The sequence below is a fragment of the Poecilia mexicana genome, unplaced genomic scaffold (assembly GCF_051168715.1).
Source record: "Poecilia mexicana isolate PSO_F unplaced genomic scaffold, ASM5116871v1 scaffold_1, whole genome shotgun sequence".
In the NCBI taxonomy this organism is placed as follows: Eukaryota; Metazoa; Chordata; class Actinopteri; order Cyprinodontiformes; family Poeciliidae; genus Poecilia; species Poecilia mexicana.
In genome coordinates, this window is record NW_028263370.1 from 23,794,807 (window position 1) to 23,810,177 (window position 15,371).

A 15,371-nucleotide genomic window follows, 5' to 3' on the forward strand; every position below is an offset into this window, starting at 1 on the left:
GAAATGCTGCTCTGGAAACCAATACAGAAAACATTTACTCTTGATTCTCAACCTTTCGCCTCAGTCCAGAACTGTAATATCCCATGTTAGTCTAAAATAGATGGATGAGTGGAATCGAAAACATGTAATTCAAACCTAAACGTATTACTTCATCACATGAAATATAAAGAAATATTCTTTAAAAATATAAGATTGTGCACACTAAAGTGTTAAATTTGCACCATATGTGTAGCTACTAATTAAAACTCCTTGAATTATTATCAAGAATTGTCTTTAATGTTCTATAAACTAATATGTCTGGGATGGAGTCAAAGGCTGTTTCTATTGGAAACATAATCAATATTTCTCTTTCTTGTTGATAAAGATGCTGAAAAGAAAAAAAAACTTGAATGTATTGCAGCTCAGATTCTCACTGCTGAAGATGCATCTGAATCGATGATGCTTTACAGGAATATAATAAACCATTCAAGGTTCCTGGAGTGTCTGTAGAAACATTTAGTTTGCTAAGCTTTGCTTTTATTTAGAAAAAACACGCAGTGAGAGACAGAAGGCAAAAAGCAGTGCAAGCACACCTTGATCTTTGTGGAGTTTGTAGAAGCAGAAACAACCTTGGTGCACCAGTTTAAACCAGCGGTCAACCCGGACGCCTCATAATGGTTGTGTGATATTTAGACACAGGAATGATTAACAAAGTCAAACTTTGGGGCTGGATGCTGATTAGTACGTTTAGGTTATGATCAGATCAATCCATATAGGCAGATCAGAACTTTGTCACTTTCCTCTGAATAATCAACCAGTTCCCTCACTGGAAACCATTACGCTGCCGATGGTATTGTGTGACTCTTCAATATGATTGAATTCAGGTCACTGCCATGGCCACATGTCTAAAACACATAAAAAATGTAGGCCAGGTGTGAAGACTGCCTTAAGGAACGGGTCTGTGTCAGAGACTCGGTGATTTGACCAGGAGTCTGAGCAGAAGTCCAGTGTTCAGAGCTCTTTGCTGATTCTGCTGTTCTAACAAAGAGATCCTGGTCAGCTGAGGCATGAGGAGCACAGAGATCACCAACCATCTTCATGTGGCCTCCAGAATAACTCGGTGTTGATGTCTGGAGCTTCATGGAGCCGTTACATAAACTAGAAAGAATCATCTGACATCTTTATTCTGCTGAATACATAAAACGCTGCCACACAAGTTACAGAAATCAATGTTTTTACTATCATTGCATCTGATTTAGATCTTTCCAGATCTAAATCAGATCAAATATGGAAATCTTTGACTCTGATTTTATTCTTTGAAACAATTTGTGGTCCCCATACTTGTGAAGTAGTTTTCCCAAAATGTTACTAAAATCTCTGCCCATCTTGTTGCCGTGGGCAACACGGTGGATGTTCTCGCCTCTTGAGTCGAATCGATCATCACAGCTCTTCTGCTTTTTTTTATTTTGGGATAAACAATCCTCATTTTCAGTTTCTGATTTTGGGAATCTGACAGTTTGATTCTTATTGTAGCGAATCAAATTGGATATTATGACTGCTGTGACTGAAATTAATTAGACTGTCATCAGACTTGAATGTGGCCTGTTTTCTATGTTTCTGTGTAAAAACACCCAGTTAAATTTAGTTTATTGGACTGAAAGATGAAAATAGTTCACATTCCTCTTATGAAGCATAAGCTTGTTTGAAATGCTTTGAAACAGTTTCAGTCACACTTCAGGGATGTTTTCCAGTCTCAAAGTTTCCTTGAATTTCTTCCTAAAAGAGAAGAAATTCTGTATTATAATTTATTTAGACTGTTTATCTGTTTTTTATGTCTGTTATTTGCTCTCAGTAAGTAAACTACTAAATTGTTTTTCACATTAAAGTTAAAAGTTTGGTGTTTGGTGTCCAGAAACCAGAACAGGTTTTCCAGTTTTCCTGCCTAAACTCAGCAACCTGTCCGAAACAAAACATAATCATTTTCTGTCATTTAGTATAATCATTATTTATGGTTACAACCTCATGTGGCCCTTTTATGAGTCTGTGACTGACATGCGGCGGGTAAAACAAGTGTGTGATATATTCAGATGTATTTGTAAAAGATGCTGATGGCATTAATTCTTACCAGATGTTAATAACACATGTAGTCTCCACATTCAGTGAAAGAAAACTTTAGTATGAATTAAATTATGTTATAAAATGGGATAACATAGAAAAAAATGAGTATATTTCCTGAAATGTATCTAACACTTTGTACTTTGTGATTCACCATCTTTAGTGCATCATTAGAAATATATTAGTTATTGTGTCACTTTGGGTTAAAAAACTTATTGAAAGATAATCGACATCCAGTAATTATCCAACTGGAGGCTCATGTCTGTTTTTATAGTTCGATATATTTATAAATTATTCCATGCAGATCTCGGTCCTACCCAGAACTTTGTTCTAATTCAGCCTGAGTTGTAAAAATATCAACTATTATTTAAACTTGATCAGTTGGCTTCTGATTTTCTGACCAAATATTATTTGATTTGCTTGTGTTATTGGTACCACGTCCATCTCATGTTTAGTTTATTTCAATTCAGAAAGCACTTTTTAATCCCCAATGAAAAATACTAATGGAAATGTAATCTGTTTGAATGAATCAGTGTCATCCAGTGAAATCCTGTTTGCTTTCTGATGACAAACTGCACCTGTGTTGTTCATGGTTGAGTACGCTGCCCCCTGTGGAGCTCCACGGTATTGGCCCAATGGGTCGATCAGTGTTTGGCTGACTGACGTTGTTGTCTGTTGTGGATTCATTTATCTGCCCCCCTTTCATTGTTTGTAATGGTCTTACTTGTGCAGGCCTTGTAATAAATTACTTCTACGTCCACCAGGTGTCAGACTTCCCAGAGGATCAGCTCTTGGTCGCCGTTTTTCCAGGAGTTCCAACAGCCGCAGAACTTTTCCTGTTACCCAACAAGAACCAGACTGAGGGCAAGAAAAAGAGTGATGAAGAGCTAGAGAAGGTTGGCATAATCTACCCTTTTAGAAATGAATGGAAACCAGTGGGATTTAGGCTTCAGCGTGTGAATGTCTTCTCCACCCAACAGGCGTCCAGCATCATCGTAAGCGCACTGAACCAAAACCTTGTGGAGTTTGAGCTGAAGCCTGGCGTCAGAGTCATCGTCTACAACACACAGCTGACGCTGGGTAAGGGAGGTTTCCTCTTCCTGCTTCCTATCCCGTCATTAAGCTGTCAGCAGTAATGTTATCCTCTGACAGGCGTTAATTCATTTTAGCAATTTCTGCTGTGGGAGTGTGGAGAAAACCGAATGGTAATAACCGTGTTTTGACAACAAGAAATTTTTCTTTGGTCTGCCAATTAAAATTCCTTTCAGTCGGCTTCCATCGGAAAGGCGCGGGAACACAGGGGAGCGTGGGAGGGGCCGGGTTTTAAGTGGAGCTCCTTGAGACGAGGGATCTTTTATGCCTGCCATCAAAAGCTGAACATCTGTTCCGTTTCTTATGCAGCCATCCAACCACAAAATGAGTGTTACACTGAGTATAATTATGTTGATTATTTAGTCCTTGAGAAGGAACAGTGTACAATTTGAGGGCAGAGATGGAATTAGGGATTGAGAAGTTGTTAACTGCTGGGAAGGAGAAAGCTGGTTGACAGTTTTGACCCTTGAGTGCAGTCTGTGTGAAGTCTGTGTGATTCATGGAGACAAAGAGACTTTAAACGGCGCGGCTGGACTAGAAAGCTCTACTTTTTATTGACCTGAAGCCTGGTGGTCCTCTGAGTCTCCTGGCCCATTCTACTAGACAAACACACATTGTATTCTTTGCCTGGCTGGTTTTATTAGCCACACTATTTCTGACTCTGCAGCTCAAAGTGCACAGCTTTAACAGCCAGATACTCCTGCAGTGTGCTGCAACTCTAATGACATTGGTGCTGTACCCAGCTGGATCCTTCTTTATATTTCACCTCCCAAGAAAAGGTCTGAAAAGCCTTCAAGCGGCGCGACAAAGGTCGCCAGCACGCGCACTTCCATCTCCGAGTCGCGGGTCTCAGGAGAACTCTGGAAGCCGTGGAAATGGCGTTATTTCCCCGTGAATGACAGAGGAGACAAACATTCCTGCAGACATAGAAACAATGAGAGGAATTTAATGAGGGCGCCTTGTGAGATAAACCATGCACAGTGATATTAATATTCTAAAGTGCAAATGGGTTCCTGTATGAAATGACTGTGCATGAAAGCATTTCAAATCCAGCTGAAAAGTGTGAATTTCCTGCTGTTGTCACCTGCTCAGAAACAATTTCATGCTGCTACACCTTCAGATGTTCCAGATATTAAAATAAATCCTAGCGACTTAATGGCTTATTGCCATGCAAATTAGCTGAGGACACATGCGAAGAGAGAATGTTTTAAGGAAAACCTTTCATCCAATTAAGAGTGGTAAACAGAGAAGAAGAAATGCTCCTGTGCTGTTTTTTCTTTGAAGCACCACCACCTTTCTCGCTGGACACTGTATTATGTTCCATTTAATTGTTTATTACCGTCTGGATAAACCCAAAAATCCCTCTGATAAATCATCAGGCCAACAGAAAGTCATTAATTCGAAGCAAAATGTCTTGGTTGGATTCCCACCAACGTTTAGTGGCTTTAATCAAACTCCAGTCTGTCTGTGTAGACAGTCCGGTTCGTTTGGGGCGGTGTGAACGTTTAATCGAACTCTGATGCCGACCAAAACACTGAACTCTGGTTCGCCTGAAAACCTCCATCTCAGCTTGGTTGAACTGAAGTTTGGTGCGGCTTGACTGCATGTGAACGCCAAGCGAACCAGAGTCTGTCGTCCATAGCAGGAAACTATAAGGTGTGAAAACAACCTTAGATGCTTAAACTGTTGTTTTTCTGCATCAGTTAAGTTACAGCTGCAAAATGAAAAGTCAGATGTAGACACAGAGTCACACCAAACTCAGCCTTGCTCTGTTTTTACATCAGATCTCTAAAGGAGTTTTCTTTTACTTCACACAAATACTGAACAGTGAAGGGCGATGAGTGGATGAGCTGAATATTTCAGAACCAATATCATTTTTATGTCCTATTTAAGCCTGTATGGAAAGCTCCATGTCTACAAAGAAATAAACCAATCACAGAGAACACAGGCAGCAGATGAGATGATTTATTTTCCAAATCTGAGCAGAAACAGTAAGATGACTGACGGAGAACCGTTTACATCCTTTTACTATATAATGAATTTCATATTAGTTTTTGTCAGTTAATGATGTATTTCTACTTCTGTTCCTCCTCTGGGTTAATTATGTCATTTAAACAAGAAATAACTGTTTGCAGTTTGGCTTCACTCTGTATTTTCTGTAATCCACATATAATCCAAGGTCCTCAAGTTAAATACAGAAATGTTCCCAAATCTTTTAAACTTATCCTGAACTGAAAGGCGCCAACATGAAACTTATTCCATGAAAATTATCCCAATATAATTATTACAGAACAGACCAACGTCTGGGGCAGGTTTGCATTTGGATCCTTTCTTTAAAACCATTATTATTATTGTTGTTGTTGTTGTGACCACATGTAGGTCTTAGATTTCATACATCAGGTAGTGGTCAATATGAGGTGAGATGAAGATGACTCCTCCTCCTCAGCTCGTCCCTGTCTGTGTCCACAGCGCCGCTGGTGGACTCCAGTCCCAGACACAGCAGCTCTGCGATGCTCATGCTCCTCTCGGTGGTGTTCCTGGGCCTCGCCGTCTTCCTCATCTACAAGTTTAAGAGGTTCACCACTTTCTGATGACATCCACCTGCTGCAGGGTCACATCCAGCTCCCACACACGACTCTTACTCCGTTACTGATGGAAGCAGATTAGCACGGCCTCTACCAATCAGCTGCAGTCAGATTTGATGCTTTGAATCTGAATATTTCAGTCAAATGCTGCCTTTACTTTTTACTGGCTACAATGCATCAGGCAATCAGCCATAAATTGCAGAAAAAATATCTCTTAAGTGGTTTGATATGCAGAGTTTGTGCTTTTATTTGCTGAATAAATTATTTCTTCCTCAAAGTGATTATTTTGAAAACTCAGTGGGAATATGAAAACACTGGAATACTCTGCCATGATTATGGATCTGTAATTTCTCCTGTCAGTCAGAGGAAACACATTTTTTAGGGAATCAACCAGTCGACAAACCAGAACAATTAATAACTGGAATGAAGATTAATTAGAAATAAATTGGATAGAGTTTGAATAAAAATATATTAGATGTGAATTATGCAGAGTTCCACTGTTATTTTCATATAAATAAGTTGCAGGAATGTAATTACATTAAAGATGATTTTAACCTTGGAATGCAAATATTTGCTTTGGCAGACAAAGTTGCACTCTTTGAAATGAGCTTCTGCATAAACAGATGATTGGATGTCACAGTAATCACTTCTGATGCAACAGAATCGGCTCTGCGGCCGACTGATTGGGTCTTCCCTTTCTAATCCGTAGAAAAATACCTTGGATCAACATATACGCTGAGGTGAACCAGGAGAAGGAGCAGGAGATGATTGGCTCGGTCGGTCAGGGCGACAGCACGCCGAAAATCACTCTGAGCGAGTTCACAGCGTCCAAAGAGCTCATGGAGAAGGAGCTGGATGCCCGGGTCAAGAGTAAGTCAAAGTCAAACGATGGGAGCAGTCGCCGTTTTGTCTGGAGAAGCTGCTTCCAGCTGCCAGTCTGCAGGGCGGATGTGATTCATCTCCGTCCACACAGACATGGAGCCATCTCCTCTGGACAGTTTTATTCATTCAGAGAAAAAGAAATAAAACAGGCTTACAAAATAAGCATATAGTTTAATGCAGGGGTCACCAACTCCAGTCCTCAGGGCCATCCTGTAACTTTTAGATGCGTCTCTGCTCAAACACACCTGGATCAAATAAACTGCTCGTTTCCAGCCTGTTGCAGAGAGGAATGAATGCTGGTGAGGGAGTCAGACATTTTGGAGGAGTTGGTGACTCCTGGTTTAATGTAAACCTTTGCTTGAAACTGGGTTATAAATGATTTGGTTTTTAGTGAAATTGTGTCACATCAGTGAGATATGACATCATGACCTGACACTTAAGTAACATTGGTTACCTGTCCTTTAGTGGGTAGCAGACATTGGTGGGCTCTAATGCTAGCTGATAGGTTAGTTGTGCCAAACATTAGCTCCACTGATGCTAAAGCGCCACATTAACATGATGTTTAGTTTTTAATGTTGTTTTTAAAAGCTAAAGTCATTTAATTATAAATGTCCTTGGAAGATGGATAAACTAACACCTGAAGTTATTCTGGGTTAAAACATTTAACTTGATTCATTCTTAACAGTCGACAATAAAACTAAACACAGATGTTGAACTTTATTCACCAGGATCATACTGGTTCAGATGGGAAGAGGTCAGAACACAAAACTCATCCCAGTTTGTTGCTCAGGAGCTGGAAACCAGTCAGTGACCCGTCCTGATGAGGAACCATCGATGGGTCCGGTATCAGAACTGGACCTCAGGGTGATGGAGGAGGGTGGCCCAGTCTGCAGGGATGAATCCGCTTTAGCTTTTCTGTTTGGTTGTAAAAGACATTTTGTTACTTTTCACTGTTTTGCAGATTATATTCAGATCTCACATGCCTTAAAACCAAAGGACAAATCATGAAATCTTTTATTAAATGGTCTGCATTCCATCAAGGTTCAGATAAATGTAAACATTTTTTCTCACGACTGAAATGACCTGATGAGGGACTTCAGACAACCCCGACAGTTTTATTGGGCTTCTGGAGTCATAAATCAACGCGATCTTAATAATAATTCCTTGATGTAGTTTTGTTTTATGTTCCTTAACAAATCTGTTCAGTTGTCAAAATACGACTCTTAAGATTCACGGCCAGCTGTTCTAAACTCCTCCCTCTGTGTTCTTTAGTTACCAACAAAAGACTGGAAACAGTTATAATGAAGTGTGTGATTATTTAAGACCTTTTTCTATAGTTATTATACTCAGTGGGCATTTTTTGTTCCCATGTCATCACACCCACAGAGCCTCGTGATTAGCAGTGAATTACGAGGCATTGATGCCATAAGAGCCATTTGTTCTGCAAAAGGGAAAGAAGTGAGGTGACTGACATGAACATGTCGGTTCTTTGACTGATTCTGTGTTTTCTGCTCAGGAGGAGTCGGAAACGCCTGCGAGAGCACAAGGGAGATTCCAAACTGTACCAGCGTGTAGAAGCTGAAGTTCGTGTACAGAGCGAGTGTCACAGTGTCCGGGGTTCTTCTCTATTTCTGTTTTGTAATTCTAAACACAACTGATGTTAATAGTTTTTCTAAAAGGCCTCATTTATACAGACTTGCATGGATGTCTTGTTGGGCAACATCCAATGCAGCGATGGGATCTCTGCAACGCCGACGAGACTTTTGGGTTTCCGTGGATGTAAACGCTCCGTTCATTTGCTGAGGGATTATCTTTTGTGGATGAGTTCTGTACGTTTCCTGAGATGTTTGCTTTGAAAATCATTTCTGCCTAAATGTAGACTATATTGTCAGAGTCTTCAATCAAACAGGGAATATTACTGAAATGTATAGTGTTATTTTTCGTTCTGTTCCATGTAAATATCCTTTCTACATGCTCGTAGTCTCATGGCGACGGCGTGAGATCTGACGGCCGTCTGTTTTTGAAGGTGTTGAAAACGTCAGACATCGCTTACAGAGAAACATTTTGCTTTGCTGACGTCCTTGGCTTGTGCATGTTCCTACTGAGGACACGGTTTCTGTGTTGTAGATAAGCAAATGTTGTAAATAGTTCTTTTCTAATCATTCGTCAAAGCCCAGTCGGTTCTGGCCAGGTTCTGTTCTGCTGTCATCCTCTTCGGTTGCTGTTGAAACGGGTCGATCTGCTAATGTTCAGCTGCCGTTAACAGATTCACTCTGCAAGCAAAACAAGGCGGACCAACATGAGGAGGATTGTGTATAATATATTTATATTTTCAGTAGAAATATACTCGAGATAACCAGACATTTTAACTAGATGAGTGTCTTTGAACCAAACATTAAGAGCTTCTGGCATCATTGGGATCCATTTGGCCTCTGATTGTCCTGCTTTGTGGGGACCAGGTCTGCAGTTCACAGCATTTTAGAGCAAAACCTGGTGACATTTTCATAATGTACAGAAAATACTTTGTTCTAACTCAAAAAATAATGGCTGAAGAAAGTCATGACCCAGACTGTCAAACATTTCTGTTGTGTTATGATGAAGCTTTATGACCCGTATGAGAGGAAAAACTGAGGGCGTCAAAACAGCAAAGACAAAATGTAGAGATTAAAGTTTCTATATAAAGATTAAAGTGCATCTAATAAAAAAACACTAACAATGCTTTATGTAAAGGAGGATTTAATAACCAGTACATCCTGTCTGATGTGGTCAGTTGTTCTATTGATTTTGTTTCTGTTTTTTGTAAAACACTAAAATCTGTCCTCTCTAAAACAATCAGTTGTGTGAACATGCAGCAGAGAAATCACTTAAGGCATGAAGTAACGAAACTCTTTCTCCTGATTTTTCCTTTTTTTTCATCAAATTCTTCCTGCAACAAAACATTTTAGCTCTGATTTTTGTGCCACTTGTGACATTATTGACCCAAATACACTTAAACCAGAATTAGACATTTTTTGAATGCACCTTAAGAAACTCCGTATTGTTGTGAAATCTTTCAGTGGACATTTACACGGTGAGCCTCCGTCTGCTCAGGGTTCCGATTTTTCTCTGGAACAGAGGAGTTATGTAAGACATTTGGTCTTGGACCGATCGGCAGAGCCCCCACAGGAAGACTGTGGATGTTAGTGCAGGACTGTTTCTGCTGCATATTAATCCATGTTTGGTGTCTGAACTATTAGAACACCAGCTGTGGTACCAGGGATCCACTGAAGGTTTCTTCTTTGGTTTTTTAAGGTGTGCACCCTTAAAAACTAAGAGACAGCTCCAGCTGTGTTTTTGTTTTTAGTGGAAGGTCAGAAGATTTGGATCATTTCAGAACCAGATTCAGATCAAGTCACTTTCATTTCCTGATTGAAGAGGGTGAACTTTTTTCCCCTTAGCTAAACTCTGCCAGGTTTACCAAAAAGTCTAGCACAGCAGAGCAGTTGATGTATTAATGCAGCTGAACCTGCTAATATAATTTGAAATAAGGCGGAGTTGCTCCCTCCATGTTGCACTGTGACTGTAATGATAGAAAGCTGGATGGCTAAGCCGAAGATCCCAGCATGCACTGCTTCCCCAGAAGCTCATGTAAACATTTGAAAAGAAGAGAGTCCTCAGCAGCAGAGCCTGTCACACACATGCATTAACCGAACAGAGGACTGATGCTTGTTACTGCATACAGAACTGAACAAAGATTATTTCCAGCCTTATTGAATTCACATCGTGTCAGAGCTGAGGCTTGTTTGGATTCTTTTTTATTGCAGCTTTCATCTGGTCCGACTTCTTTCATCAAAATGAGATCAGGAGAAAAGCACACAAAAGGAAACTTTGGGAAACAGGAAGTAAAGTTAGTGTGGATGATGGTGTAAAAATGCAAGGAATAGCCACTAGTGCAAAGACTTATAGGATAATTTATGATGCTAATGTGTTGAACTGCAGCATTTAATGAAGTCATGGCTGTCCAGTCTGTTTGGCTGATGGGTGTGGCCAATGCTGCTACACCATGAGCGGGAGACGCCTGTTACAAGTGGCATCTGTTCAATGTTGTTGTTTAAGTTGTGCAGCGTTAAATAAACCTGCAGGAAAACCTGGAGCCTCGGACTCTTGGAAAAGTTTTAAACTTTTCATGTTGGTGTCAGATGTGGGACCAACTAAATGTTGGTGAAGATGGAGAATCTGAACAAACCACTGAGCATTTGGAAGCAGGCGGAACGGGCCCACAAGACGCTGCTGCTCCCTCATGTCTTTTCTCTCAAGGCTCGTCAATTTGTCAAAGGTTTTTGGATAAAAACTTTATTAAATATAGTTTTCATTCAAATTATTGTAAATGAAACAACATCCTTAAGGATTTAGAAGCAAATGAACCAGCTGGTGGTCAGAGAGCATTCCTCTGAAACCGAGGAAAACTGAATGTTCCAGACATTGTTTGGAAAACAGCATAGCTCCATTAAAACTGATTGTAAAGAAGAAAAATGAATCTTAAATGGTTTAAAATGGAAGAAAAGGGAGAAACCAGACCAACTGAGAGAAAACTCAACCAATGGTCAGTTCAGCTGTGCGAGTACTTTAAAAATGAAAAGATCCTGAAGACAAATGATCAGCACAGGTGAGATGGTGTGAGGAAGTTTCTCCTGCTATGATGATCTTATTTATCACACACCAGAGGTCAGGAAAGGCCTCTGACTTGGAAAAGCTCCATACAGCTGTTGTTGCTGGTGTAACACCACAATAAGACAAACTGCAGTAAATGTCCAGTGTTTTGGTCCAGACTAATCCCTGGACCTTAACTCAGTCAGTTTTTAACAGTCTGATCATCCTGGGCTCAGACGCCCGGCACAGGTACCAGCATTTGGGTCCATTTAAAGTCACAGTAATTGATTCACAAGAAAGTTAAATCTTCAAAAACTTCACAGTTTATACAGTAGAAGTTCCATGTTTGTAAGGAAACTGCTAATTTTTTAACCATTTATTATTTTTTGTCTCAGTTTGGGTAGAAAAAATCAAACTGGATCATTTTTTCTGTATATTCAGCAGCAGGATGTGAAACATGCCCAGAGCCTGTGAGGGTATGAATCAGTTCTAAGGGTCTTAATCTTTACTTTGAGTTTGAACAGAATCGTACATTAAGAATGTCACCAGTGAAAATATCTCATTTCCCCCATCCAACAACCTAAATGCCTCTTTATGCTGTGAACGACTGATCCCCAGACGAGGCAAATGGTACCTTAAGCGATTTGTTGCAATTGTGTTTTGTTTTGTTTTTCCAGGAGGCGAAAGCATTGTAATGTTCTTCAGTGCACAAAAAAGCTATGATGCATGCATCATCGGTAATGTCCTGTTCCATCCTTATTTTAATATTTCTACGGTAAGGAAACTGTCATTTTGAAATTGTTTCAAATAAATGTATTTTTGTACATCCTTCTGCGTGTGGTCTCTGTTCTGTGTTGAAAGGACGACATTGTTGAGGTGAAACCCGTTTCCCGGTGGACCGAGTGGAACAGAACCAGTACAAGGAGAGCCTGGAAAAGCAGCATCCTCTAATTATAGATAAAAACACGATGCACCGAGTCAAAGATTCAGACAGCCCTAAGAAAACGGATAATCACAGAACCGAAACTAAAATTAGAGACATAATTGAAGTGTTTGATAGTTTGGCTGGTTCTATTTTCATTTAAAGGTTCTGTTCGGTTCAGGCGAAGTCGTCTCAGATGCCTCCGAATGCGTTTTATTAAAATGACTGGACGGCCTTAATGACGGATATCATCTCATCTTCAAACCTGCAGAAACCATCAAAGCATCATCATCATTTAAACCATCTAAAATAACTAGAAAAGGCTATTTTTGGAAGGAAATTCAACCTTAATGGCATTAAAATGAAACTTCATGGCAGCTAAAATCAACAAGAGTGCATTTATTTAAAAAAAGCTTAGTAAACCTAAAATAACGAACCTGCGAACCTTCATTTTTATTCTCTGTCGTCTTGTTTTCACCTTTTGTCGTCTTTGTTTTGGTTGCATATCTGCATTCCTGCAGCTCATTAGCTGGTGAATTATCATAGCCTGAATATAGATGCACCGTTGGGCTTCTTTGTTCTCTGTCTGATGCCGTCACTTTGTTTTCTGTTTGGAAATTTGTCGTGCTTTGGATCCCCTCCTCTGCTGCTTTCCTGTTTCTTCCCTTTTGGGTTTTTTGGATTTCTGGTTTTGTTTAATGCTCTTTATCTGCCAGCCTCATGCAGCTACACCTTCAATTAAAATTACTCAACCAAACAATGGAAGCTGTTGGCAGTAAACTCAAGGACAGCTAAATTATTTAGTCCTTTTTGATGAACATGAGCTCAACTTTCTGCTGTTGTGACTTACTGTGAACATGATGCAGAGCCGGACACCAGGTTCAGGAAACGCTCACTCTTCATGGCGCCGCCAGTCTCCTCCAAGGTCCCGACCAAAACCTGGACGTTGAGAAATGCTTTGGCTTGTTTGAAGGTCCAATGACGCCATTTTCTTCCAGGATTTCCTGGGTCTATTGAATCCATCCTGCTCTACAAATACTGCAGATTTCCAACCCCAGGAGAAGAAAAGCAGCATCACTGAGTCACCACCGTGCTTCATCTGTTCTTTTCAGTCTTTTCTTGAGTCTTCCTCATCCAGACACACTGCTGACCCATAGTGCTGTACATGTAGGAGGCATTTAGTATGAGCCTTACTGTTGAAACTGAACCTCAGTGCCTCGGTTGTGCTCAGACCTTCTGCAGTCACTTTGAATTTCCTCCTCAGGAATCTGGTTTCAGTCATTAGTTGTGTCTCCATCAAGGTTTCTGTTTTATGTGCTTTTTGAAATATTGGATTAGAAAAGCTTGATGGAAATTTAAATAATTTCTTCAACTTTCCAAAAAAATTAAATTCTGACACATCAAATTTTACCTTCTGGTGAGTCTCTGCCTTACCAGAGGCACACAACATGTCCAAACCTCCGTCTCAGGAGGGAAAACTCTCCATTTTCCTGATGTGTGGTCCATGAAAGTTTGTTTGTTGCTACCGCCCTGCGTAGCGTTAAATCAGGCTGTATGTAGCTTGGTTGATTTGCTGCCTAAATCTCTTTTTCTTTTCTTCTGCCATATATTATGGCCACTTGAACTCTCCTCTACCTTTATCAACAGGAACATTTAAGGCCTTTCTTTTTGTGTGTGTCATTTTCCTTGTTTGTCCGAGGCGACGCTCTCATCTCTGAACCTTTTGAGAATTATCTTGACAGTTTATTTAACCAGAAATGAAACGTTAAGATGTTTCGTCTCAAGCACATAAAATGCGGTTAATGAAGCTCTTGACTGGTTACTCAAACCAAACCAGGTTTGAAAATGTGGAATTGAATGAATATCTGGGAGACTAAAGTAGGATTTAATGTTATGGATTCAAATAGAAATCCTGTTTTTCCTGCAAATACTTGAAAACATATGAACACATCCAACTCAGCCTAGAAGGACATTTCAGAGTTTCTCCAGGTTTTAATCTCATGACCTTAACAGGAACACGTCCCAAACTGATCCCAGTTCAGCAGGAAGTGATCAGAAGTGATGTGTTTGCTGTGCCTGATGAAGTAACATTTCCAGAGGACAGCTCTGTCATCTCACCTCCACCCATCCAGACATTTAGGATTACCTCAATGACGGTATGAACATTTTCTGTCACTTGATAAAAGCCTCCCTCAATTAAAGTTTTTTTTCTTCTGCAGTTTCTTCCTGTGGTGGCAGATGAAACTTGAGCATGAAATGGATTTATTGAAGTTATCAGTGCACAATGGCAAAGCTGGCACAAACAAAAGCCATTTGTCTTTATTCACCAGGGAACTCGGAGAGCAGCCTCATTATACTGTGGCTCGAATTAATCTCAGCCCCTTGTCTCTCCTTTTCACCTTGGCAGCTTGAAACAATGTATTGCAGGTCTCTTAGAATCCCAGACACATACTCCAACACTCAGTGCAGGTTACTGATAGACTCACACGCTGGGTGGAGGACGGAGTCTTAGTCAAAAGGCGGCAGGGAAAGCTTGATGTGCAAAACTAGGTAAACTCTGGATGCCACAGTCTGCTCCAGAGTCTGCTCCGTTTGATTTCCACAACAGAGAAGTTAAATCAGGAAAGACGATAGATGTTCTGATTTAAATTCTGTCACTCACTGACTTTGAAACTGTGCAGTCAACCTCTGTGAACAAGGTGCAAACAATACTGAAAGAAGTAAATACATTTTTCCATTCCTCATCTTCCCCAAATAAAATGAAATTCAGACAAACTCTGCCACCCTTTTCTTTACTGATGTCTGTGAATGTCGATGTTTCTGCGACCTTAACATGACACATGTTTAGATTTCTAAACTTTTTGGTTGAATCCTATTTCACTCCTGTCTTCACCTCCTCACAATGTTCCACTCCTCTGTATTCAAACCTTAAGTGAGTTTTGTCCTGAAAGCAAAGGGTTGGTGCAGCAGAGCCGACCCTGCAAACGGAGGGCCGCAAGGAGGGTGAGATGTTTGGAACTAAACCAAAGAATCAACTACGAGATAATCCACCAGGAAATCCAGCTGTTAACATCTTTCATTTTGCTCTCATGATTCCAGATATAAGCCACTGCAATGAGTTGCCTTTAGAAATCAGCTGTGAGTTCAATGCACACCACACTTTTCAG

General features: G+C 40.3%; 1 protein-coding gene across 1 annotated transcript in view; it reads left to right on the forward strand.

Moving 5' to 3' along the window:
* Positions 1–12,111, forward strand: part of sorcs3a (sortilin related VPS10 domain containing receptor 3a) — a 216,761-nt gene extending 204,650 nt beyond the window's left edge. Inside the window, exons 23-27 of the mRNA XM_088006703.1 lie at positions 2,859–2,990; positions 3,075–3,174; positions 5,656–5,761; positions 6,481–6,641; positions 8,170–12,111. Coding sequence (XP_087862829.1) covers positions 2,859–2,990; positions 3,075–3,174; positions 5,656–5,761; positions 6,481–6,641; positions 8,170–8,228 — 558 coding nt within the window. The 3' untranslated portion in view covers positions 8,229–12,111. The remainder of the gene's footprint in view (positions 1–2,858; positions 2,991–3,074; positions 3,175–5,655; positions 5,762–6,480; positions 6,642–8,169) is intronic.
* Positions 12,112–15,371: the final 3,260 nt, after the last annotated feature.